The 25,369-nt window shown below is 37.3% G+C and overlaps 1 protein-coding gene across 1 annotated transcript; it reads left to right on the top strand.

The window, feature by feature from the left end:
• The first annotated feature begins 452 nt into the window (after positions 1-452).
• SLC7A13 (solute carrier family 7 member 13) lies at positions 453-16,581 on the top strand. The gene is made up of 4 exons (XM_001135095.5): positions 453-1,241; positions 7,741-7,872; positions 12,815-13,176; positions 15,998-16,581. Exons 1-4 carry the CDS (start codon positions 557-559, stop codon positions 16,229-16,231), a joined length of 1,413 nt encoding a protein of 470 aa, XP_001135095.3. The 5' UTR covers positions 453-556; the 3' UTR covers positions 16,232-16,581.
• Positions 16,582-25,369: the final 8,788 nt, after the last annotated feature.

The raw sequence follows: 25,369 nt of genomic DNA, 5'->3' as shown, positions 1-25,369 counted from the left end.
TGTGTGGTGGCTCATGCCCGTAGTCCCAGCTACTTGGGAGGCTAAGGTGGAAGAATTACTTGAGCCCAGGAGGTCAAGGCTGCACTCCAGCCCAGGTGACAGAGTGAGACTCTGTCTCAAAAAATAAAATAAAGTAAAATAAAATGATTGTTTCCAGAGCAGGGAACTGGGAAGGCATTTGGGAAGCAGTGAAGTAGAGTAGGAAGCCCCAACTTTGCACTGTAATCCATGTCTTCTTGGAAATTCCTTGTTTAAAAAAAAAAAAAATCTGAATGCATTCTTTTGATAATAATTGAAAGACAAGTCAGACCAAACCCTTCTACATCTTGGTCTATTTTATTGAATGTGTCACATATATTTTGTTACTTATTATTTTTTGTCCCCACCTTCCACCTCTATTTTGTTAATTATTAAAACCAGGCTATACTTAATGAAAATGGAACAGAAAGGACAGAATTATTTTATTTCAGGAATCCATCAACATCCTTTGCAGCTACATAGGCAGGAAAATCTAGAAATTGTAATTTATATAGAATTTTAAAACTCTTCAATTACAATGGATAGAGGGGAGAAAATACAGCTCAAGAGAGTGTTTGGATATTGGTGGGGCACAAGTTTTTTGCTTATTAATATCATTGGTGCAGGAATTTTTGTGTCCCCCAAAGGTGTGTTGGCATACTCTTGCATGAACGTGGGAGTCTCCCTATGCGTTTGGGCTGGCTGTGCCATACTGGCCATGACATCAACTCTTTGCTCTGCAGAGATAAGTATAAGCTTCCCATGCAGTGGAGCTCAATACTATTTTCTCAAGAGATACTTTGGCTCCACGGTTGCTTTTTTGAATCTCTGGACATCCTTGTTTCTGGGGTCAGGGGTAGTTGCTGGCCAAGCTCTGCTCCTCGCTGAGTACAGCATCCAGCCTTTTTTTCCCAGCTGCTCTGTCCCAAAGCTGCCTAAGAAATGTCTGGCATTGGCCATGTTGTGGATTGTAGGAATTCTGACTTCTCGTGGTGTGAAAGAAGTGACTTGGCTTCAGATAGCTAGCTCAGTGCTGAAAGTGTCCATACTTAGCTTCATTTCCCTAACTGGAGTAGTGTTCCTGATAAGAGGGAAAAAGGAGAATGTAGAACGATTTCAGAATGCTTTTGATGCTGAACTTCCAGATATCTCTCACCTTATACAAGCCATCTTCCAAGGATATTTTGCATATTCAGGCGGGGCATGCTTTACACTTATAGCAGGTAACAATCCATTGAGGAAAAAAAATCTAAAATCATGACTTATTGCATACAATATGAAATGCATATCATTTGTTGTATTTTGAGTCTTAAATGATTTAATGTTTCTTTCTTCTTTGTGACTTTCTGAATCAGATCATGCCAGCCTGGCACTTGTTACCTACTCTTAATTATTTTCCTATTTATGCTAAGGTACTTATTTGATTGAACAACTTCTCTTTTTCAACTTTCCTTTCTGGGACCACAGGTATGGGACTTCTGTGTTAATCTGTTTCCTTTCTGTTAATGGATGAATGCTGGGGTTGTGAAAATATTCCCCACCCATGAAACTGTAAATCCAGGAATGATCCAATGCCAGACTATGTTTGTGTTGTAGGTAGGTATGACGCATTGAGGCTCTAAGTATTTTTATTTACTTACTTTTGGAGTTATGTTTTATATTTTATTATAATTTTTTCCTTTCATTGATGAATGTAATAATACAAATTGATTTTACTTGCACTTGACCATTTTCACATCAAGCATTCTAATTAATGATAAAGCTATAATTTTCATCTGTGCATTATAAAAGCAGTCACCCTACAGCAACCTTGGATGCATTTAAAAGTTAAAATAGGGCTGGGTGTGATGTCTCATGCCTATAATCCCAATGCTTTGAGAGGCCGAAATGGGAGGATTACTTGAGGCTAGGAGTTTGAGACAACCTGGGCAAAATAGTGAGATCCCTCTCCTCAGATTTTTTTTTTTTTTTGAGACAGAGTTTTCCTCTTGTTGCCCAGGCCAGAGTACAGTGGCATGATTTCAGCTCACTGCAGCCTCCTCCTCCTGGGTTCAAGCGATTCTCCTGCCTCAGCCTCCAGAGTAGCTGGGACTACCGGTGTGCACCACGATGCCTGGCTTATTTTTGCATTTTTGGTAGAGATAGGCTATCACCATGTTGGCCAGGTTGGTCTTGAACACTTGGCCTCATGTGAGCCACCCGCCTCTGCCTCCGAAAGTGCTGGGATTACAAGCGTGAGCCACTGCACCTGCCCACCTCCTCAGATTTCTTAAAAAATTATCTGAGTGTGGAAGTGCACACTTTTAGTCCTAGCTACTAAGAGGCTGAGGTGGGAGGATCGCTTGAGCCCAGGAGTTTGAGGCTGCAGTAAGCTATGATTGCACCACTGCACTCCAGTTTGGGCTACAGAGTGAGACCCTGTCTCAAAACAAGAAAAATAAATAAATAATAAATTAGCCAACAATGCGAAGATACTGTAACCAGGATTATAGGAGCCCGAAAGAGGCTCACTTCCTTTCCCTACCCTCCAGACAAGTACTCCCTGGACACCCGAAACAGGAAATTCTCCAGCAGTTCAGACCCCTTGTCTGCAATGACAGCACTGGGCAGCTGACTGAAGTGGGTGCCGAAGTGGAACAGCATCTTCTTGGTTCACTCAGAACATCAGAGCAGAGCAACAAGTGCTGGATTTTGCCTTGCACTTTTACTGTGCTCTTGAGCATTGTTATTTTTATATATTCAGGGATCATGCACAGGTTTGTTACATGGATTTATTTGTATAATAGTGAGGTCTGGGCTTCTAGTGTAGCCATCACCCTAACAATGAACACTGTACCCAATAGGTAATTTTTCAACCCTTACCCCCCACCCACTCTCCCCACTTTTGGAATCCTCAGTGTCACAATTTCCTCTGTATATCCATGTGTACTTACTGTTTAGCTCCCATATATAAGTGAGAATATGCAGTATTTGATTTTCTGTTTTTGAATTGTTTCTCTTAGGATGATGGTCTCTAGTTGCATCCATATTGCTGGAAAAGACATGATCTCATTCTTTTTAGGGCTGTGTAGTATTCCATGGTGTATATATACCACATTTTTAAAAAATCCAATCATGCATTGATGGACACTTAGGTTGATTCCATGACTGCTATTGTGAACAGTGCTGCAATAAACATGCAAGTGCAGAGGTCTTTTTGATATAACAATTTCTATTCCTGTGGGTAGAGACGCAGTAGTGGAATTGCTGGGTCAAATGGTAGTTCTGTTTTTTGTTCTTTGTAGGTTCTTTAGTATCTTTAAAGAGCAGAGAAGCATAGATATTCTAGATTGCTCTGAGGCTGTATACACTTCCCTTCAATGTTAGACAGAAGTTTTCATCTTTTCATTTTCAAAGTTGGTCTTTTCCCTTGAATTCTTTATCTTTTCCCTCCCATCCCCTTAAGGACTTTTCACATTCTTTTATTTCATTTTTTCTCACCTTCAATCTTTTCTAAAAAATCAGTTCTTTTCCTTGTTATTTATATATGTATCAGACTCTTAACTACTGAACAAAACTTTTTCTAATCTCAGGTCCCCCACCACTAATTTATCTATCATTTGTGAAATCATTTGAGTAGCCACTATCTTTTCAAAGACTATTTTTAAAACCCTGTACTGGTGCCTCAAGATGAGTAAGATATAGTCTTTATCAAAAAGGCTTACAGTGTAGTAGAAGAGGCAATACCTAGATTTGGGTCTGCCATTACCAACTATAGCAAGTGTTTTCTCCTTTCTAGCCTCTTTTTTATTATCTGCAAAATGTATATCATGGTTTAAAATGACTATAATTCTGTGCCTTATAAACAAATAATTTGATACAGTATTTAATAGATAGCTATAATGGAACAATATAATTACCTTGGAAATCAATAGAAAGGTCACTTTTTGCTGTCACTGAGTGGAAAAGTGGCAATTTGAATTGAATCCACAAAATTCCAGAAAAATATGAGTGAAACCGTGGAGAATAGAAGCAATGCAGTGTAGATATAAGACAAGGCATGCAACCTCAGGTGACTACAAAATGGTTTCCATCTGAGAGTCTTGGTATTAGATATGATTATTAAGGTAAGTACATAGAGAGACGAAGGACAAAATACATAGAGTTGATTACTAAGGCAAGTACATAGAGACGAAGGATGAAACGGCATAGGGTTGGAGGGGGACAGATGACTGGACAATGCCAACTTTTAAGCAGGAGGTAGAGAAAGAAGATTCAGTGAGGAAGCCAGAGGAGGCTCAGAGTGGTATAGAGGAAAATCACAATATGTTTCAAAAAGTGGGGAATAATCTATCTGGTTAAATGCTTCAGAAGTCAAGGATCATGAGGACTGGTTGGTGCGCCATCATTGATAATGTAAGAAGTCATTGGTGAATTTTGAACATGAGAGGAAGTCAGTTTGCATTGAGTTAAAAATAAGGTATTGAGAAAAGAAAGCTATGAGGAGATTACTGTTTTACATGGCTTGTGATTAAATGGGCCAATTTCAGCAGCTGGCATAATGAGCAAATCTCATTGTTTCTTGCTTTCAAGGCTAGAAGCAATATTTCTGGATTTTTATTTGAGCCAGTTTCATTGTATCCCATTGCAGAGATGTTTCATTGTTAGATAATTATTGTCAGCTGAAAATATATTTACAGAATTTATTCTTCCTAACCTATAAACTATTATGGAGTTCCTCACAAGCCGCTAGTGGTGAACAAAAGTTGGAGGAATTTCAGTGTGTGCTGGAGTTGTTAATTTACAAAATAAGTCTTAAGTACATCTAAGTTTTAAGTAACCCTTTTACCTGCAAAATAGTGATTTGTAGACAGGCGACTTTGCAAGGTGTAGGAATACCCATCTTTTTTTAAAAAAATTTCTATTTTTTATCACCCAGGCTGGAGTGCAGCTGTGCAATCATAGTTCACTGCAGCCTTGACCTTCTGGGCTTGATTGATTCTCTCACCTCAGCCTCCTGAGTAGCTGCGACTACAGGCACTCACCATCATGCCCAGCTAAGTTTTTTTGTGTGTGGATTTTTAGCAGAGACGAGGTTTTGGCATGTTGCTCAGACTGGCCTTGAACTTCTGGGTTCCAGTGATCCACCTGCCTTGACCTCCCAAAGTGCTGGGTTTACAGACGTGAATCACCACACCCGGCTGGAATACCCAACTTTTAAGTTCAAGAGTCAAGGATATTTGTCGCTTGTCTGGCTATTATAACTTTTTATTATAAATTAAATTGTAATCTCCATCTCCTCTTTACATATCAAGTACATAATGAGAACAAGTAAAAGGCTCAGAAGAAAGAACAGATAATCCAAAAAATTGCCCTTTTGTTTGTCCCAAAGCTTTAATAACTATAGTAATTAACAACAACCATTTATTCAGCACTTATTATATGCTAAACACTAGGATTGGAATTTTGTTGTCCCTACAGTTTTCACTATAAGGAGATTGAAACCTTGACAGCCAAAGTGGTGCAGGCAGGGTTAAAATTAAAACCTTCTAATTTTTTACTAATCAAGTTCTTAATCAGCTCAGATTAGTGTTCCCCATGGGCATTAGATCCAACCCCTGGGCAGACACAGATGGAAGAAATTTGATATGTCAAATGATAGATATTTATTAGTAAAGGGGATTTGGTTTTAAGTAGCAGAAACCCACATACATTAACTTAAACAATAAAAGGGGAACTTACTGGAAGGATAATGCTATATTTTAAGGAAGATCTGTGCAACACATCTTAGGAAGCAACAAAAAATAGGGAAGCAGACTGGACATGGTGACTCACGTTTTTAATCTGCACTTTGGGAGGCCTAGACTGGAGGATTGCTTGAGGCCAGGAGTTCAAGACCAGTCCAGGCAACATAGCGAGACCCCCGTCTCTATAAAATAAATAAATAAATATGAAAAAAATAGGGAAGTTCTAGAAATAAAAAAAAAACAAATTTTCTCATCTTCCTTTCTTTTTTAACACCATTACGTTGCTTTTCTCTTGAACTTTGTTTCAAATTCTTGAGATAAATTTTCTTGTATACCGAAAATCATTGGCTTCCAGTGGATCGGATGTCTGTTCTTTGTTCCTTTCCACTGGGCAGGGCACAGGGTGCCATTGTATATTATGGTTATAGATGATCATTTCTTCATGCCACAGAGCAATTCTCAGGGTAGGACAAAATTTGGGGAAATGGTGTGATGAATGGAACAATATTTAAAAATAAAACTGTCCTAGAGAATCCACTCTATATGATGCTAAATATCAACTTTTTTGGCCTTTTTTTGCACTTAATATTGGCATAAAGGAATGGTCAAGAGCATACAGGAAGAGATAATTTATGATGGGCTCTTTAACTCCTTTCAATATACAGTATGAGAAATGTATAATAGGAAAATTTTGCTAGCCAGGGAGAGAGTTTCCTTTCCTAGTTTCCCAGAAGTAATTATTTTCCTGAGATCTGAAGGAAGGGTAGGGTCAACTAGGCAACTAGGAAAGAACATTCCACATAAGAGAGTAGACCCTATGGCAAGAAGGGATAGGACATTGTTGAGGAACTGCAAAGGCCAGTCAGTCTATATATAAAACACAGATAGCAAGAGAAACTATCACATTGTCACATAATATATCTCCATAGCACCTTGTTTCTTTTCATATAGACACTTACCATAGTCACTAGTATTTTAACCTTTTATTTATGCAATTATTTAACTCATGTGTAGCTCTTCTTCTTGAGGTCAAATTTCATGTAGTTTCTGCTCACCATTGTATTCCCACTATCCAAACTCAGTGCCTAGGACTTAATAGATGAGGCTAAACACATAAGTGGGCTTCAAATGGTACAGGACTTATGGGCTCCGATTTCATTTTTCATTCTTAAGTCTATCTTCAGAAATTTTGCCATCTATGGAGAAAATGAAGCATATTTCATATTTTTCTTCATTTAGCTATATTAGGCAGGTGGGTGTGTAGCAGTCCACCAGTGTGTGTGTGTGTGTGTGTGTGTGTGTGTGCATTTTAGTGTATGTGTAGTGGTGGTGGCTGAATGAATAAGAAGAGCCTAGCCCAATTGTTGGCACATGGAGCAATGTTGGTGGGAATGTAAATTAGTATAATGTCTATGGAAAACAGTATGGAGATTTCTCAAAGAATTAAAAATAGAACTACAATTTGATCCAACAATCCCACTACTGGGTATCTCCCCAAAAGAAAATAAATTAATAGGATATCTGCACTCATGTTTATCACAACACTAGTGTGTGTGTGTATAATATACCACAGAATATTACAGAGCCATAAAAAGAATGAAATCATGTCTTTTTCAGCAACATGAATGCAGCTGGAGACCATCATCCTAAGTGAAATAACTCAAAAATAGAAAGAGAAATATTATACCTTCTCACTCATAATTAACTACAAAATGTGTACTTATGGATGTAGAGAGTAAAATGATGAACCACAGAGACTTGGAAGGGAGAGGGAGTAGACAGGTGGATGATGAAAAATTACTTAATAGGTACAATGTATGTTATTCAGGTGATGGATACACTAAAACTCTGATTTGACCACCACACAACCTATCCACGTAATAAAATCATGCTTGTACCCCATTAATTTATACAAATACAAAAATAATAATCTAAAAATAATGAATTTTAGAAATAATGTTTACCAATTATGGTTGTGTCCTCTTTTGTGTTATAGGGGAGCTGAAGAAGCCCAGAACAACAATTCCCAAATGCATATTTACTGCGTTACCTCTGGTGACTGTAGTTTATTTACTGGTTAACATTTCCTATCTGACTGTTCTGACACCCAGGGAAATTCTCTCTTCAGGTTTGTATGCAAATGGCTAAAGCAATAAATAAAGTGCTGGTCCTTTCAACATAACTATCATTTCACCAGTCAGGACCACTGTTTACTGTTCATTATTCTATATATAGAATCAACTTATAATTTTCTAAAATAACAGAGGGCCAAAGGGAATGATTTATCTTAGAAAGGAGATTCATCTTTAAGCATGGTTATGCCTTTTCTAATAATATGGAAAGATGTATATAATGTTGATATATGGTGTAGATCAGGTTCAAAATATTAGTATTCCTTTCATGATCTCATCTCACCAGAGTGACACTGAGTAATCACTGTTTACGTCGATTTTAAAACTTTCAAAATGTTTGAGTCTCAATGTTTTTCTAGGTGTCACAAAAAATGATCAATTTGAAGTATAGAATATTGGCAGTTAAAAGAGTAGATGCTAATGTTCAATTGATGCATATAATTAATATTGATGTTAAAATAATATGGTTTACCATGAACAACTCTAAAATTTATGGTGGCAAAGGGTCCTGAACATATTGGAAATCTGACCAAAAAATAGCTATCTTAGAGACCAAATTGTAGAATAAAGAATAAAAGAATGAGAAAATTTTAAATAAATATACATTGAAAAATGAGTAACAGATCAAGGAATAAAAGGAAATTTGGAAAGAAATGAGAAACAGGGAAAGTGGAAGACTAGTAATTTCCTCAAGCCAGCATTAAACGACCTCACAAGATAAACCTATCACCCAGTACCTTTAGGACTAATCTCTTTTGAGCAGCTATTATTGGTTTGGTGAATCTTTGAGGCATGGATGCAAACCTAAGGGAGATTTTGATATAAAATTCTGGTAAACTTTCCCTCAATTCTTATGTTACTGCCCTGCAGGGTGATGCCATATGGTATCAGTGCTGATTCATAATGGTCTAGCTATCTTAGGGACCTATAAACTAGATGGATTCAAGCTTCTAAGTGTCTGTGGGAAAAAACCAAATGCAAATTCAGATCAGAACAAGGAGTGATTTATTAACTACCTTGATTATATAAAGAATAAATTTACAAAGTTAATTGTGGGTGTGGTTGGGGCTGCTGGTCAGCTAGCACCGTTGTTACGGTTCATTGAAGCTGGCGTCTGTTATGACTACCAGTGCTCCGTCCATACGGGTTGTTAAAAAATCATGAATATCTCCTTTGATGTAATAATGATTATAGCAATTTTGTAGATGGCACAATGGTTCTGGCATGTGTGGAAGACTCGTGAAGTGTTTTGACCATCATCACTTGTAATTTGGCTACGATGCTTACCTTTTTAGGCATATCATCTTTAGACTTTTTGTTTAAATTCTAAATTAATCTTTTTAAGTCCAAATATCTGCATGTTTATTGTACAAGAAATTTAAATTAAGAAAATAATCAGAGTCATACATGAAAAAATGTATGTATAGGTATAGTAATCATAGCTTTATGTATGATAGCAAAAAATTAAAAACCATAAAAATATCCAATAAGCTTGAAACAAATAGAAAATTTATGGGAAATCTATATAATAGAACATTCTGTGATTTGTAAAAGATGATATTGTTGATGGATACTTGAAGAAAAGGGACAATAATGAGGAAAAAGTCAGGATGTATATAATGATATAAAACAGTAAATAGGTAGTTAACAATGGTGATCAATGGGAATGATATTGTATGTGATCTTTACTTTATTGTTTGCACTGAATATTTCAAATTTTCTTTAAAGTGCAAAATTTGTGTAATAAGGGGGAAAGTTACAAGCAAAAGAAATAGTGTTTTTTTTTGAGACAGAGTCTTGCTCTGTTGCCTAGGCTGGAGTGCAGTGGCACAATCTTGCTCACTGCAACCTCCACCTCCCAGGTTCAAGCGCTTCTTGTGCCTCAGCCTTTTGAGCAGCTGGGATTACAGGCATGGGTCACCACACCTGGCTAATTTTTGTATTTTTAGTAGAGATAGGGTTTTGTCATGTTGGCCAGGCTGGTCTGACCTCAAGTGATTCTCCCTCTTGGCCTCTCAAAGTGCTGGGATTATAGACGTGAGCCACTAGGCCCAAATATAGTTTCTTAAATTAAGAAATTTTAACGATTAAGGGATGCGTTTTTTCAATCAAACAAGCATATGTAAAAAATATGAAAAGTTTCCATATGAATATAGAGCATCCATGATGTGGCAGGAATTGGATACTACATTTTATTTAAGGAACATTGAAAGAATTACACCAGGCTGTGATAAATATTAGATTCTAATATTTGTGGTTTAGATAGAAAAAGAAAGAATGGTATTAATCATGTAATGTTTTTGTCTGTGTCCGTGTCAGAGCTCTGACTTGTTTCTTCACCTATTTTTCTCTTAGGAAATAAAATAGCCTTTATTATGAATAAGTTTCACAACTGAGAAGGGAAGGGTGTTCTTCTAGAAAAAGGTGTATGGAAATGCCTTAGTGAGCAGCCCTGTCCCAGCTTTGAAAACTGAGGATTTCATTGTTCCTAAAGTCCTGCCACACACTGCTGACAGGGGTGCTCACATTTGATTTTCTTGAGAGTTCCATGCCATATTTAAAACTAGAGAAAATTGGCATAGGATCAGATAATCTAAAACGGTAAATACATTTTATGGAAGCAGAAACTGAGGTTTCCCTGTCAAGATGCAGCCTAAAAGTAGCTGGTCCCAAGTACCCAGATGTTGTTAAAAATTTTGATAAGATAGCCAATGATAGACAATAAATAAATAAATAAATTAATTAATAATAAAAGAATTTTGAAGAGAAAGTGAGAATTTTAGAATCGCTTATTGGTAAATTGATGCAATTATTTTTGGAGGGCAATTTTGTAATATCATCCTTATTTTAAAATATATATACCTCTGGGCTCACAAGTCCCACTTCTAAGAATTTACTCTAAGGAGACTTGAACAACTATCAAGAATGGGAGGAATGAGTGTTTTCATTAAAGCCCCTTTTATATGAGCAAGAAATTGAAAATAAGCTACAAATAAAACAGTATGAAATGGGTAGATAAACGCAATGACAGTTATATAATGGAATACTGAGAACTTGCTAGAATAATTAGATGCATGCAAATGTACTAATAAGAGCAAGATGAACGTGAAGAAGCAAGCCTAAGTGAGCATACACATACATGCACACTCATATACAACCCTAATAGATGTTTATACATTCATGCAAAATTTCTAGAAGAGGATCCAAACAGCTGTTAATGGTAGTTACATTGCTCCGCATGAATGGGAGGCTGGTGAGGAGAGGGACATTTACTTTTCACTTCATGTGCTTCAGTGCCATTTATTTTACTTTTCACCTAAAACATATATGAAATCATTTTTAAAAGAAAAGAAATAACATGTGGAAACAGTAACAAAGAAAAAACATCCCTTGTGGCATAGAGCTAAAGATGATGTAGAAAGATGTATAGTTTTTGCCAGCCAGCACTGACAGAGCTGCACCTGATCCTCCTCAAGTTATAACTAACCACATTTGTAGAATGCACACTGGGAAATTGAAGGGGAATTTCCTTTGCCTTACCAGAAAGAAATATTTTGGAAATGTGACTGAAAATGTGAAATTTGTGGAGGTATGGGTGTCCAGGAGAAACAACCAACAATATCTTCCTGAGAAGAACAATAAATGAGACAAGATATTTTTAAGAAAGATCCAAAGTTGTAGAATAGCACTAAGGAAAAAAGTGAAATGGCAGTTGAGGCTATTTAAAAAGGGTTACAAAAAATAAATATCTTTAAGAACAAGAGCTATTAATGATATTTTAATTTTGTCACATTTGGGAAGTCCTACCTTGTGTTATAAGCCAGTATGTTGATGTCCCAAAAGTACCCCTGGAAACCAACCTTGGCACAAGAACAAAGGCTCCAAGGATATCTACCCCCAGGGACCTCAGGCCCCATTGTGCTCATTCCGTTGAAAAACTGAGAATTTGTTTCTCTCTGACTGAGTGATCTGTCCTAGCATATATCCACATAATATGAACTGAATCAAGTGGGTTCTCACAAACAATGGATGCTTTTCTTCACAGTTGTGTTTTTTTCCTGTGGACTTTTATTAAGTTAGTACTCATAAGATCTTTTATCTTTAAGCAAAAAAAAAAAGTAGAATATTCTCTAATGGTTAGTTTCTTAATCTTAGTACCATGAACATTTTATACTATATAATTTTTTGTTGTAGAGAATTGTCCTGTACATTATAGGATGTTTAGCAACATCCTTGGCCTCTACTCACTAGATACCAGCAGCAACCTCCTACCTCCCCGGTTGTAACAGCCAAAAAAGTCTCCAGATATTGCCAAATGACCCTGAGGAGTAAATTTAACTCCAATTGAGAACTACTGGTCTATAGAAAAGTCCCAAATGTCATACATATTTTTAATGGTGTGTAACTTATTTTCTTCATCTACATGGTTCCTTTTTCTGTTAAGTATTTCAAATTGCACCATGATGTGGGAAAGTCTCATTCTGGTGTCAGTAGTGTTGCACTGTGCTTTTTGGACTCTGAATGTAACTATCAAGACTCTATAAACTAGTTTTAGAAAATAACCATGGATTCAATCATCCATTCAACAAAATCAATTTATTTCACAAGTGTTTATTGAAAGCCTACTGGATGTCTGTCACAGAGTGATCCACTAGTTTTATAGAAAATAAATGGATTATCCTTGCCCTCAAAAACATTCTTGGTCTATTGGGGAAGACATATAAAATGATAACCATTTACAATACAGTGTCATGGAGTCAAATAGACACCTTTATAAGGTGTTATGTAGGTGTAACTAAGGAAATAAATGATAAAATTAAGCAAACTAAATGTTATTAATTACTTAAGTTTCTGTTTTCATTTTGAAATAATAAAAGGTTTATCATTAGTATTTCTCTTTTAACACATTTTCTTTTGTGTATTTTTGTTTTTCTGCAGATGCTGTAGCTATCACATGGGCTGATCGAGCTTTACCCTCATTAGCATGGATTATGCCTTTTGCTATTTCTACCTCATTATTCAGCAACCTTCTGATTTCTATATTTAAATCATCGAGACCAATATATCTTGCAAGCCAAGAGGGCCAGCTGCCTTTGCTATTTAATACACTTAATAGTCACTCCTCTCCATTTACAGCTGTGCTACTACTTGTCACTTTGGGATCCCTTGCAATTATCTTAACAAGTCTAATTGATTTGATAAACTATATTTTTTTCACGCGTTCATTATGGTCTATATTATTAATGATAGGAATACTAAGGCGGAGATACCGGGAACCCAATCTATCTATACCTTATAAGGTAAAATTGGATTTCTAATTCTTTTCTGTGTGAAATAACAGATATTGAGTATAACTGTATTTAAGATTATAATCAGAGCATCTATAAGTAGATCTTCTGAATACTCAGTTACTGTGAAACACATGAGAATAATCTAGTCTTGGTTTTAATTTTCATTTTTATTGGCTAGGTTATTCAATATAAAAATCTCTTAGATTCCATTTAACGGTTTATTAGAGAGAAAAATAGTTCTCTGGGTGTTTGGACAGATCATTATGAGTCTTTTGACCAGATATTATTTTGTCTACTTATGTAACTAGTCATGCATATGAATGTCTTCCACAGTCAGGGCCAGATTTAGCAGATGGGAAACAGAAGAGGCAAGGTGAGGTCACAAGTGATAACATCTACTGTTCTGAAACATCAACTTACTTTGTTGGCAAATTACATCTTTTCAACTTTACTTATTTTAAACTGACTTTCAGTCTGGATGAAAAAACTTTTCACAGGAGAGGAGACAACCACTTAATTGTAGAAAAGGAAATAAGCAGCAAAACTTGGTAGCATAAGAACGTTATTGGAGAAAGACGGCCCTGACGGTCTGATTATCAGAATAATAAAATAATCTTAGTTGCCTAGGTAGGATGTTCAAAACTTTGCTTGGGTGATCACCTTTAATCCTCTTAGTAATAAAAAGGTGGATTCAATTGTTATTTCCATTTTACAGGTAAGAAAACAGATTTAGAAAAGTTAGGTCACTTGCTCAAGCTCACACAGCATGGATTAGAGTCAAGATTCAAATCTAGGCAGTCTCTTTGGAGTGTTTAACTCTTGCTAAATACAAAATATAAGGAAGAACTGCTGAGAGAAAGAAAGCAATGTTCTCATCACCAACTATGGTTGATTTATGTCCTTCCTTTCCAGTCTTCTTTCCAACTTCTTCCATCCAGTCATCTCTTAATTGTTGTGTGTTTGAGTATTAGTTGTCAAGAAGCAACTATATTTTAAGCACCTTGCTAGGTACTTTGAGTAGAAAAAGAATTAAGACTTGGCTCCTGCTTTTAGGCAGGTTATAATCTATCTGGACAGTCATGTAAACCAAAAATCACGGTGTGACGATTGCTACCTAGTGGTCTGCAGAGGATGCTCAGAGAGCACATAAGGAGAGAGATCTAATCTAGAGCAGGGCTGATGGCCATAGCCCCCCTTGGAGGTGCCTCCCTAATGTCTGCTTTCTGTATAGTTTCACATGCTGCATCTTTTTAACATGTCTTTTGCTGTTTTCTGATCCACATTTTGTTAGATCACTGACCCTAATAGATACAATTATAAAGAAGTTATGAACTGGAAGATAAATTTGTTATATACAAATAACAGTATAAGATAATCATTAAGAGTTTTGGGCTCAAGTCCAGTTGCTTGGCTAGTAGCTGAGTTTAGTCTTGTTATTGAACCTCTGAACCTCAGTTTCTTCAGATCTAAAATGGGAAAAAATAATACCTACCTCATATTAACGTTGGAGGTATTAAGTAAGCTAAGGCATGCAAACAATCCAGGGTCTGACATTGATGGATATTATTGCTTATATTATTATTCAACTTACATTTGCATCAGAAAGGAAGGCAAGGGCAGCCTTAAGTACAAGTGGCTGAAATTTGTCTTGTATGCCCCCAGGAGTGCTCTTTTCTTTTCTCTCAGTTATTTGATAACTGATACTGAGCCATGAGATGATAAAGTATTTTTTCTGGGACGCTTTATAAGCTAAGAAGAGATTCTTTGTTTTTTCTTTTTTTTGAGACAGAGTCTCACTCTTGTCGTCCAGGCTGGAGAAGCTGGAGTGCAAGTGGCATGATCTTGGCTTGCTGCAACCTCTGCTTCCTGGGTTCAAGAGATTCTCCTGCCTTAGCCTCCCAAGTAGCTGGGATTACAGGTGCCTGCCACCACACCCAGCTAATTTTTGTAATTTTAGTAGAGACGGTGTTTCACCATGTTGCCCAGGCTGATCTCGATCTCCTGATCTCGTGTTCCACCCACCTTGACCTCACAAAGTGCTGGGATTATAGGCATAAGCAACTGTGCCCGGCCAAGAAGACATTCTTAATGATTAAATCCCAACAAATGATCCTCTAATTAAAGGGTTTTTTTCATAAATTATGACTAGCTGTGTAATATATATCTTTGGGGAATATAGATTCATATCAGTTATATCTTATATCGATTTTCTCCCTAGATTGGGTAATGTTGTAGATAACTCTTACAATTCTAACACAAAGCAGGTACCAGGGACTGGTCTTTAGGGCTTTTGGCAAAGCAAAAACAAAACATAAAACAGGGAAAATTGTTTTAGCTAAAATTTTTGTCTTGATTTTTTTTTAATATGCTGAGCCTATAAAGTTACAACATTTACCTGTCAGTATTTACCTGTGTAACAGAGAGTCTGAGGATAGTCTTTCTGTTTTGTCATGAATTTCTTACTGCCTTGAGATATTTTCCAGAGAAGATTGTTGTTACTTCCATTGGGCTTTAGAAACTCCCTCTTAACAGATTCATGGTACCCAGATCAGTAGATAGTGATCTTACCAGCAAATGGTTCTAGTTATTTCCATTCATGAGCAGTCAAATGCTAGATGCCCATTCCCTCCAACCTGACAATGACAGTCTTCAACATCTCCTTTCACTCAGGCATTTATCTGACTTCTAAGCCAGATTTATTCAACTTTACAGCTAATTTAGCCTGTTTTCTTTAATTAGCTTGTATCTTTGCATTTTTATTTATATAAATATGCAGGTATCATTCATGGATGTTCATATCTAATATTTTTTCAAACTTTGCTCTTTTCAGGTGTTTTTGCCATTTCCATTAGCAACAATAGTCATCGACATGGGCTTGGTTGTGATACCATTGGTAAAGTCTCCAAATGTGCATTATGTCTACGTGCTTCTGTTAGTTCTCAGCGGATTACTATTTTACATACCTTTAATACATTTTAAAATAAGATTGGCTTGGTTTGAGAAGATGACTTGCTATTTACAATTACTATTTAATATTTGCCTCCCTGATGTGTCTGAGGAATAGATGTTGGAAGTGCAAACTCTTAAAAAAATGGCCTTCTAAAAAACATATATCAGATTCCAAATCAAGGTTAAACACATGATAGAACATTCATGGTGAAATTCCTATGGTAAATATTTTTTTCTCAAATGAAATAAGTAATGTATACAAAAGTGCCTAAGACAGTACCTGGCTTCAGAGTCACTAAGAAATTGCTAAAAGCTCTGCTTCGCATGGTAAAAAACTTAAGTCCTGGTTTGCGTAGTTTGATAGAGTGATCATACAACTTCCATTCTCTCACTTTTTTTTTCTGTATCCCACCCCTTTTCTACTGAATTTGTGGGGATCCTATAATAAAAGTGAATGACTAAAAATTTTAAAAGCATTCCTTCTCTTCATCTTTCCTGAGTCCTTTTTGTGTGAGGTGGGCGGGGCCGGGGAAGATGCTGATTTGACTTGTGGACAGAAAGATGGCAACAATTGACACTGGGGACTATTAGATGAGGGAGCGGGGAGAAGGGCAAGGGTCGAAAAACTAACTACTGGGTCCTATGCTCAATACCTGGCCGATGGTATCATTTGTACCTTAAACCTCAGCATCATGCAATGTACCCAGGTAACCAACCTGCACATGTACCCCCTGAATCTAAAATAAAAGTTGAAAAAGAAAAAGATAAAATTAAAATAAAAAAATCTCCCTCTCCTTTCTCTCATAAGGATACCAGTCATTGGATTTAGGGCCCACTCCAAATCCAGGATGTTCCTGTCTCAAGATCCTGAACTTCTTACATCTGCAAAGACCCTTATTCCAAGTAAGGTCACATTCTGATGTTCCCTGTAGATCTGTTTTTAAGAAGGCCATTATTCAACCCATGAAGCTAGGTCCTCCTCATTATCCAATTCCATTCCCAGTTCGTGTGGTGACCTCTTCCAGCTATAGAGGCTGGTTCAAGAAGGCCACCCTGATTTTGCTTCTCTCTGTAGGTAGTAACTCATCTGCATGTTGGAGTTGGAACTAAAATACGAAATCTGGAAAAGTCTCAAACTTCATCCCAAGATGTAGTACTATGAGCCTCCATTATTAGCAATGTCTGCCAAAAAGATGGGATCAGTATTTCAAAAGAAACCTTAAACTAGACTTGAGAAACAGCCAGGTAATCTCCAGAGCTGGATTATTCTGATCCTGATGCCAGGGCATCCCAGCAAACAAAGAGAGAGTATTGGGAATTCTTGACAAGCAAGAACCTGGATGTTGCTCTTTACATCATGTTTTCTTATCTTGACTAATGATATGGTTGTGAAGGAAATAACTGTTCTGCAATGAATCGGTTCACATCTTTCCATTAGGCCCAGGCCTCTCTCAGATGACTTTTCTGAGTTGCTGCTTGTTCAGTATCTCGTATATGAAGCTGGTAGGAAGAAAAAAAGTCACTTTGCTTAAGTGTCAGCTCTGTGCCAGAGGGTTGGGAATACTGGAGTATTTCCCAGAATACAGTATATATGCTTATTTTCAAACATGAGAAACAAACTACCTGAATGTAGAGAAGTCACAGTAACTTTATAGGGAGCAAAGTTTCAGAATTGTATTTCTAAGTAATGGACTTCTATTACTTTAAGGTGAAGAAAAAAATAAGTGTCCCTTTATTTAGCTGTAAAGCAAAAGTGGGTAATTTCTCAGATCCTTCCCAGGTGTAACAAATGACAAGCATTCTTCTTGTTTTAAAAAATTTCAAATTGTATTTTAGATTAAGGGGTACATGTGCAGGTTTGTTACATGGGTATATTGCATAATGCTGGGGTTTGGGGTGCAAATGATCCCATCATGCTGGTAGTGAGCATAGTATCCAACAGGTGGTTTTTCAGCCCATGCTCCCCTCTGTCCCTCCCCATCTAGTAGTTCTCATTGTCTCTTGTTCCTATCTTTATGTCTATGTGTACTCATTGTTTAGTTCCCACTTATAAGTAAGAACATGCAGCATTTGGTTTTCTGTTCCTGAATAAATTTGCTTAGGATAATGGCCTGTAGCTTCATCTATGTTGCTGCAAAGAACATGATTTTATTCTTTTTAAGGACTGTATAGTATTTCATGGTGTATATGTACCACATTTTCTTTATCCAGTCCATCATGGATGGGCATTTAGGTTGATTCCATGTCTTTGCTATTGTGAATAGTGCTGTGAAGAGCATATGAATGCCTGTGTCTTTTTGATAGAATGAATTATTTTACTTTGGGTATATACCAAATAGTGGAATTGCTGAGTTGAATGGCAGTTCTCTTTTAAGTTCTTTGAGAAATATCCAAACTGCTTTCCCCAGTGGCTTAGTTTGCATTTCCAACAACAGTATATAAGCGTTCCCTTTTCTCCACAGCCCTGTCAGCATCTGTTATTTTTTGACTTTTTAATAACCACCATTCTGCTTAATGTGAGATGGTACTTGTGGTTTGATTTGCATTTCTCTGATAATTAGCGTTGTTAAGCATTTTTTTCCATGTTCCTTGGCTGAGTGTACATTTTTTTCTTCTTCTTTTTTTTTGAGACGGAGTTTCACTTTTGTTGTCCAGGCTGGAGCGCAATGGCATGATTTCGGCTCACTGCAACCTCCGCCTCCTGGGTTCAAGCGATTCTCCTGCCTCAGACTCCCAAATAGCTGGGATTAGAGGCATATGCCACCGCACCCGGCTGATTTTTGTATTTTTAGTAGAGATGGGTTTTCGCCATGTTGGTCAGGCTGGTCTCGAACTCCTGACCTTGGATGATCCACTCGCCTGGGCCTCCCAAAGTGCTGGGATTACAGGTGTAAGCCACTGTGCCCGACCATACATATTCTTTTGAGAAGTGTCTGTTCATGTCCTCTGCCCATTTTTTAATTGGATTTTTTTTTCTGGTTCATTGGTTTATTTATGGATTCTGGATATTAGACATTTGTCAGATACATAGTTTGCCAATATTTTTTCCCATAATGTAGATTGTCTGTTTACTATATTGATAGTTTCTTTTGCTGTGCAGAAGCTCTTTAGTGTAATTAAGTCCCATTTGTCAATTTTTGTTTGGGTTTCAGTCGTTTTGGGGAATTTCGCTGTAAGTTTTTTTCCCAAAGCTGATGTCGTGAAGGATATTTCCTAGGTTTTCTACTAGGATTTTTAAACTTTGAGGACTTACATTTAAATCTTCAATTCACCTCACGTTAATTTTTATACATGATGAGAAGTAGGGGCCCGGTTCATTCTTCTGCATATGGCTAGACAGTTATCCCAGCACCATTTATTGAATAGGGAGTTCTTTCCCTATTGCTTGTTTTTGTCAACATTGTTGAAGACCATCAGATAGTTGTGCATATGTAGACTTATTTCTGGGTTCTCTGTTCTGTTCCATCGGTCTACATGTCTGTTTTTGTACCAGTACCATGCTGTTTAGGTTATTATAGCCCTATGTATAGTTTGAAGACAAGCATTCTTGATCCTGAATTGCAGGTGTAACAAATGACAAGCATTCTGTGTTCTTGAACCTGGATTGCTAAGTGCAACATTAAAAGAGCGTAGTTCATATAGGCCATGTAAGAGCCAGATATTATGCTCATTCATACTCTTCATTATTGATACTAGATAATAAGTTAGTGTTTACTTAATGGATGTGTTAATGAGCACTTCTTTCCACTTCTGTAAAATAAATACCTTTTTAATCTCCCCATTTATTTCCCTTTTTACTGACATAGTATTGATTGGACAACCATCATTTCTCATCTGTATTGCTGAAACAGTCTCCAAACTCTGTGACTCCAGAACCCAACCTATTGTTAGAATCATGAAGGAAGACTTTGAAGACCATAGATTTGAGGCCCCTGGAAAATATAATTTAGTAGGTCCAAGGTGAACCACTCAAACTTATTGTTATCTTTTTAAAAAATAAGGTAGGCCAGGATTACAGTGCTCATGCCTGTAATCCTAGCACTTTGGGAGGCTGAGGCAGGTGGATCACTTGAGGTCAGAAGTTCAAGACCAGCCTGGACAACATGGCAAAACCCCATCTCTACAGAAAATAGAAAAACTAGCCTGGTGTGATGGCATGCACCCATAATCCTGCTACTTGGGAGGCTGAGGCTGGAGGATCACCTGAACCTGGGAGGTCAAGGCTGCAGTAAGCTGTGATCACGCCACTGCATTCCAGCCTGGGTGATAGAGTGAGACCTTGTCTCAAAAAAAAATTTTTTTTTCTAACATAATCAAATCTGAATTGATTACTCTCTATGCTTCAAGCACAGCAATTATCCTGGATTCTTCCTTGGCCAGGATTCTCTGAATTCCCTTTCCTTCTCCTGTTTCCTTTGTCCCAAGTATTTCTCTTTTTGCTTTACTCTTTTGTTTTGAAAAAGCTTATTCTTTTGTGACGTCATAAAAAAGGTAATGAGAGGCAAATTTTATGAGATAGTCCATATATAAAAAAGTATCTATTTTATCTTGCTACTTGAGCAACATATACAATTCTTTGGAAATATTTTTTCTTCAAAATTTTAAAGGCATTTCTCCACTGACATCTAACTTTTTTTGAGAAAATCAAAATTATTCTAATTTTTAAGTTTACTTTTCTTGTCTAATTGCTCTAGTTAGACCTTTTAGTACATTCTGATTCCTAATCTTTTGTAGATGGCCTGTAATTTCTTTTTTCCATCTGGTCTTAAAATTTCAGGGTTAAAACTTTATTGTCTTCAGTATTTTGAAATTTCATAATACTGCAACTTTCTGTGACTCTACTTTCACCTATTGTGTTGGACCTTCAGTGGGCCCTTTCAAAATGGAAAATATTCTCTTTTGGTTTGGGAAAATTTTCTTGAGTCATTTCCTTGATAAATTCCTCCTCTTTATTTGTGTTGCTCTCTTTTTCTAAAATTTGTATTACTTTTATGTTGGACCTCCTGGACTGGTCTTCTGATTTTCTTATCTTTCTTCTCTTCTTTTTAATTTCCCTCCCTTCCTTCCTCCCCCACTCCCCTCCCCTCCCCCCCCTCCTCCCCTCTCCTTTCCCTTCCCTCCCCTCCTTCCTTCCTTCCTGTATTAGTCAATTTGCATTGCTATACAGGAATACCTGAGGCTGAATAATTTATAAGAAAAGAGTTGTATTTTGGCTTATGGTGCAGCAGGCTGTATAGAAAGTGTGATGTCAGCATCTGCTTCTGGTGAGGGCTTCAGGAAGCTTCCAATCGTGGTAGAAGGTGAAAGGGAAATAAGAGCATCACATTGCAAGAGCTTGAGGAGGAAACGTCAGGCTCTTTTAAACAACCAGATCTCACGAGAACTCACAGAGAGAGAACTCATTACTGCGAGGACACTATCAAGCATTCATGAGGTATTTGCCCCCCTGACCCTAACACCTCCCACCAGGCCCCCACCTCCACATTAGGAATCACATTTTAACCTGAGATTTGAAGGGGACAAAACATCCAAACCATCTCCCTCCCTCCCTCCCTCCCTCCCTCCCTCCCTCCCTCCCTCCCTCCCTCCCTCCCTCCCTCCCTTCCTTCCTTCTTTCCTTTTTCTCTTACTGTCTGGAGATTTCCTCATGGCTCCCTTCTCTCCCATTTTAATTATACTTTTAATTTCCAAGGTCTTGTTTGTATTACTTTGTAACAGCATGTTATTTTTGGCTCTTGGATACAATATCTTCTCTTTTCTTTGAGGAGAAAAATTTTTTTTTCAGTGTTTAAAAATGCATGGTCTCTGTTTCTGCCAATGTGCTTTTAAACTGCTGTGCTTCTATTTTCCATGTTGGATTAGAGGCTTTCCTCAGCTGTTTTGTAATCCTTAGTGATCCACTCATGAGTACTAGTAAGGGACTAAAAAGTTGATGAGAAACTCTGAATGTATGCATTAGGCTTATGGACTTTAAAACGGACTCTATGGCAATCTGGGTGGGCCGATTGCTAAGGAACCTCCAAAGTCAGTATCTGTAAATCTTTTATCTTGGCTGGTCATGCTGCCCAGAGAAGCTTTCTAATCTTCTCCCTGAAGGACAAGGCTCTGACTGCTGGCTGCTGGGAGCTGGGCTGAGGAATGGGGCTAGAGAGGGCAGTCTTGGCATTTAGCAATCAGTACACATAAGCTCCCATGTAGCTGGGGCTACAGGCACAAACCACCACTGTAGAGACGGGGTTTGCTATGTTGCCCAGGCTGGTCTTGAGCCTGAGCTCAAAGTGATCTGCCTGCCTTGGCCTCCCAAAGTTGTGGGATTACAGGCGCGTTAGCCACTGTACCTGGCCCCCAATCCTTCTTAAATATTGCAACCTCTCTGCCTTCCCCAGGTATGCTTAATATCGAGGTGTATAATGCATTTGAGCATTGTGTGGTATAAATCAGCTGTTTCTCAGTTTGTCTTATTTTTAGTTTAAGGATCCACTGTCTTGAGACTGCTTAATCAGTTACCTTTTATCCATTCACTTTCTAGTTTCCAATATTTTGTTCCTCTCTTCTTTGTGGGGTTATTTATTTTAAAAGTTCCTTTATTACCATTTTTGTGGGATTCCAGAAGGGTGGCTAAAATAGATGTTTCTTCAATCTACTGTCTTAATGTGGATGTTTAAAGAGTTTGAATAATTTAAGAATGTTTAAAATGTTGCAAATTTTTTTTAACAAATAAAATGCCAGTCAAGAAATCTGGATTGATAATACTAACTACTCTCAATAAAGTTTAAAGGAAAAATGTTGAAAGAGACTTGATTTATAAATCTCTGTCTCAGTGATCCAAATTGTTCTAAAACAAAAATATAATAATTTCTGAGTTAAAGTATTATGGAAGAAGGCTGTCCATAGCAAGCAAGAAAATTCTTTATCACATGGCAGCTACGAGCACTTTAGTGGATGAGGGAGACCCTATTGTTTGCCTCTTTCTCCTTTGAGAAGAGAAAATTGATTTTATACAAATAAAAGGCAAAATCACTCCTATCTTAAGGAGATGTATCATAAATGATCTTAGCCAATCACTGTAACCCTAGGCTCCTTGCCTGTGATTGGTGTAGGCATGGGACCCAGTTTTTGCCAGTAAAATGTAAAGAGGAGTCTAATGTGAGTTTATAAGAAAGACTGTCCTCCCCTACCTTTAAAAGACAAAAATCCAAAAAAGTTCTCTATTCTTTCCTTTCTTGGATTTTGTCATGTAAAGATGTGATACTTGAAGCCATGCTGGCCACCTCGTGACCCTGAGGTGAAAGTTAGGAGAACCAGGGACAAACAGACAGGGCCAACATATTGTTTTGCTGCAAACTTAACCAATTCTGAAACTGCCTGCTTCCAGACTTTTTATTATGTAACTTAATTAAATATGGCTATGGTTTAAGACACCGTTGCTCAACTTTTCTATTTCAAGCCAAAAATAGTTTTGTGTTTGTTTATTTGTTTGTTTTTGCAATGGGATCTTGCTATGTTGCCCAGGCCGGACTCGAACTCTGATGGCCTCAGCCTACTGAGTGACTGGGACTATAGGCAAGCACTACCACACCCAGCTAGTCAATGTCTTTAAACCTGTTTTATCCTCTACGAATTAGAGTTAATACCTAGCACTTAGGGTTTTTTAAAAATGAAAACTAAATGAGATAACATGTTAAAAATGAAAAAAGGGGTGGGGTGCAGTGGCTCACACCTGTAACCCCAGCACTTTGGCTGAGGTGGGCGGATTGTTTGAGCTCACGACCAGCCTGGGCAACTTGGGAAACCCCGTCTCTAAAAAAAAAAAAAAAAAACTAGGTATGGTTGCACATGCTGGTAGTCCTAGCTACTCAGGAGGCTGAGGCAGGAGGATCACTTGAGCCTGGGAGGTCAAGGCTGCAGTAAGCTGTGACTGCAGCCTGGGTAACAAAGCAAGACTCTGGCTTAAAAAAGGAAACATTTAAAAAGGAGAGAAAAAGTGTTTTTCTCAGTGTCTGGCACGCTAAAGAAATGGTAGTTAACAATTATTTTAAATTAAGACTTCTATTTTTAAGATTTTAATAACTGTCTTCATAACACCCATGATTTGGCCTAATGAGTGTATGCAAATTAGATACATACACAGCTTATTTTTCATGCCCAATCTGGCACATAGTAAGTACTCCATAAAATTTTAAAAACAAGTAAACATAGTAGCTATGCAATACATTTTTACTAAACAAATACATAAAAGAATAGATGGGTAAGTGAATGAACTAATAAGTGTCAACAGTTTCAAGTAACTTGATTACTTTAAATAGCTTGAAGAAACAGTAGCATGGTATCCAAATAAATTCTGTGGAAAACATAATAGATACAGTTCCTCTGGAAGACAGGATAGCATGAAAAGTAGCAAAATATAAACCCTGCGTAGGGCATTGTGTAGTGTCACTTACTACTGATAAAGTAGTGCATTGTACTGTGGAAAATTATCCTGGAGCCCCTCATGGGAAATCTCTCTGAGTTGTATTAAAGGCAGACCTTGTCTCTCACTCTCTCTAGGATTTTATCTGGGAATCTCACATGCCTGTGTAGCATCAAGTTTCAATTTATATAATACATGTATAGCATTTTGCCATAAACAAGACTCAATAAAACAAATGAAATGTGCTGGAGAGGTTTCTACAGAACAAGGTGTTCCTCATAGAAGCCTGTGGCCTCTATAATTCTCTTTCTTTTCTGAACTGATGGGCTCATTCTGGGCACCAAGCAGAATTCTAGCTAGAATTTCATCATCTGTTGGTCCCAATCTTATCACAACAGTTTGTATTTTTAAAAGAAATACATAACATTGAAAAATAATACGATTTTCTGTTGTTCACAGGAAACATGCATTGTGCTTTTTATTGAAAACTTCTGGCTCACATACCTCTTGACGTCACATCTGAACTCAAAGCCCATTCTTGTTTTGGAATTTTTTAAAAGCCTGATTCCAAGTTCTGTAGAAATCAGCATTTAAAAGGCAAGAGCTAAAATTTCGTGGTGTTTTTGATGCTGATTCAACAGAATCCAAGTTACCTCAGGTCAATATAAAGAAAGTGACTTAAACCATTTATTAAATTTGTGTAAAGTTTTCTGGAAAGAAGTAAATGATTTATTTCTAAATACTTTATGAGCCCAAAGGCTGAATCTTAAAGCTATGGTTTTAAAAAGCCAATGCCATCGAAGAATTAATGCTCCATTTTCTTTGGTTGTTCTTCTGGAAAGC

The sequence above is a fragment of the Pan troglodytes genome, chromosome 7 (assembly GCF_028858775.2).
Source record: "Pan troglodytes isolate AG18354 chromosome 7, NHGRI_mPanTro3-v2.0_pri, whole genome shotgun sequence".
Classification (NCBI taxonomy): Eukaryota; Metazoa; Chordata; class Mammalia; order Primates; family Hominidae; genus Pan; species Pan troglodytes.
This window is presented reverse-complemented; position numbering and strand designations above follow the sequence as displayed.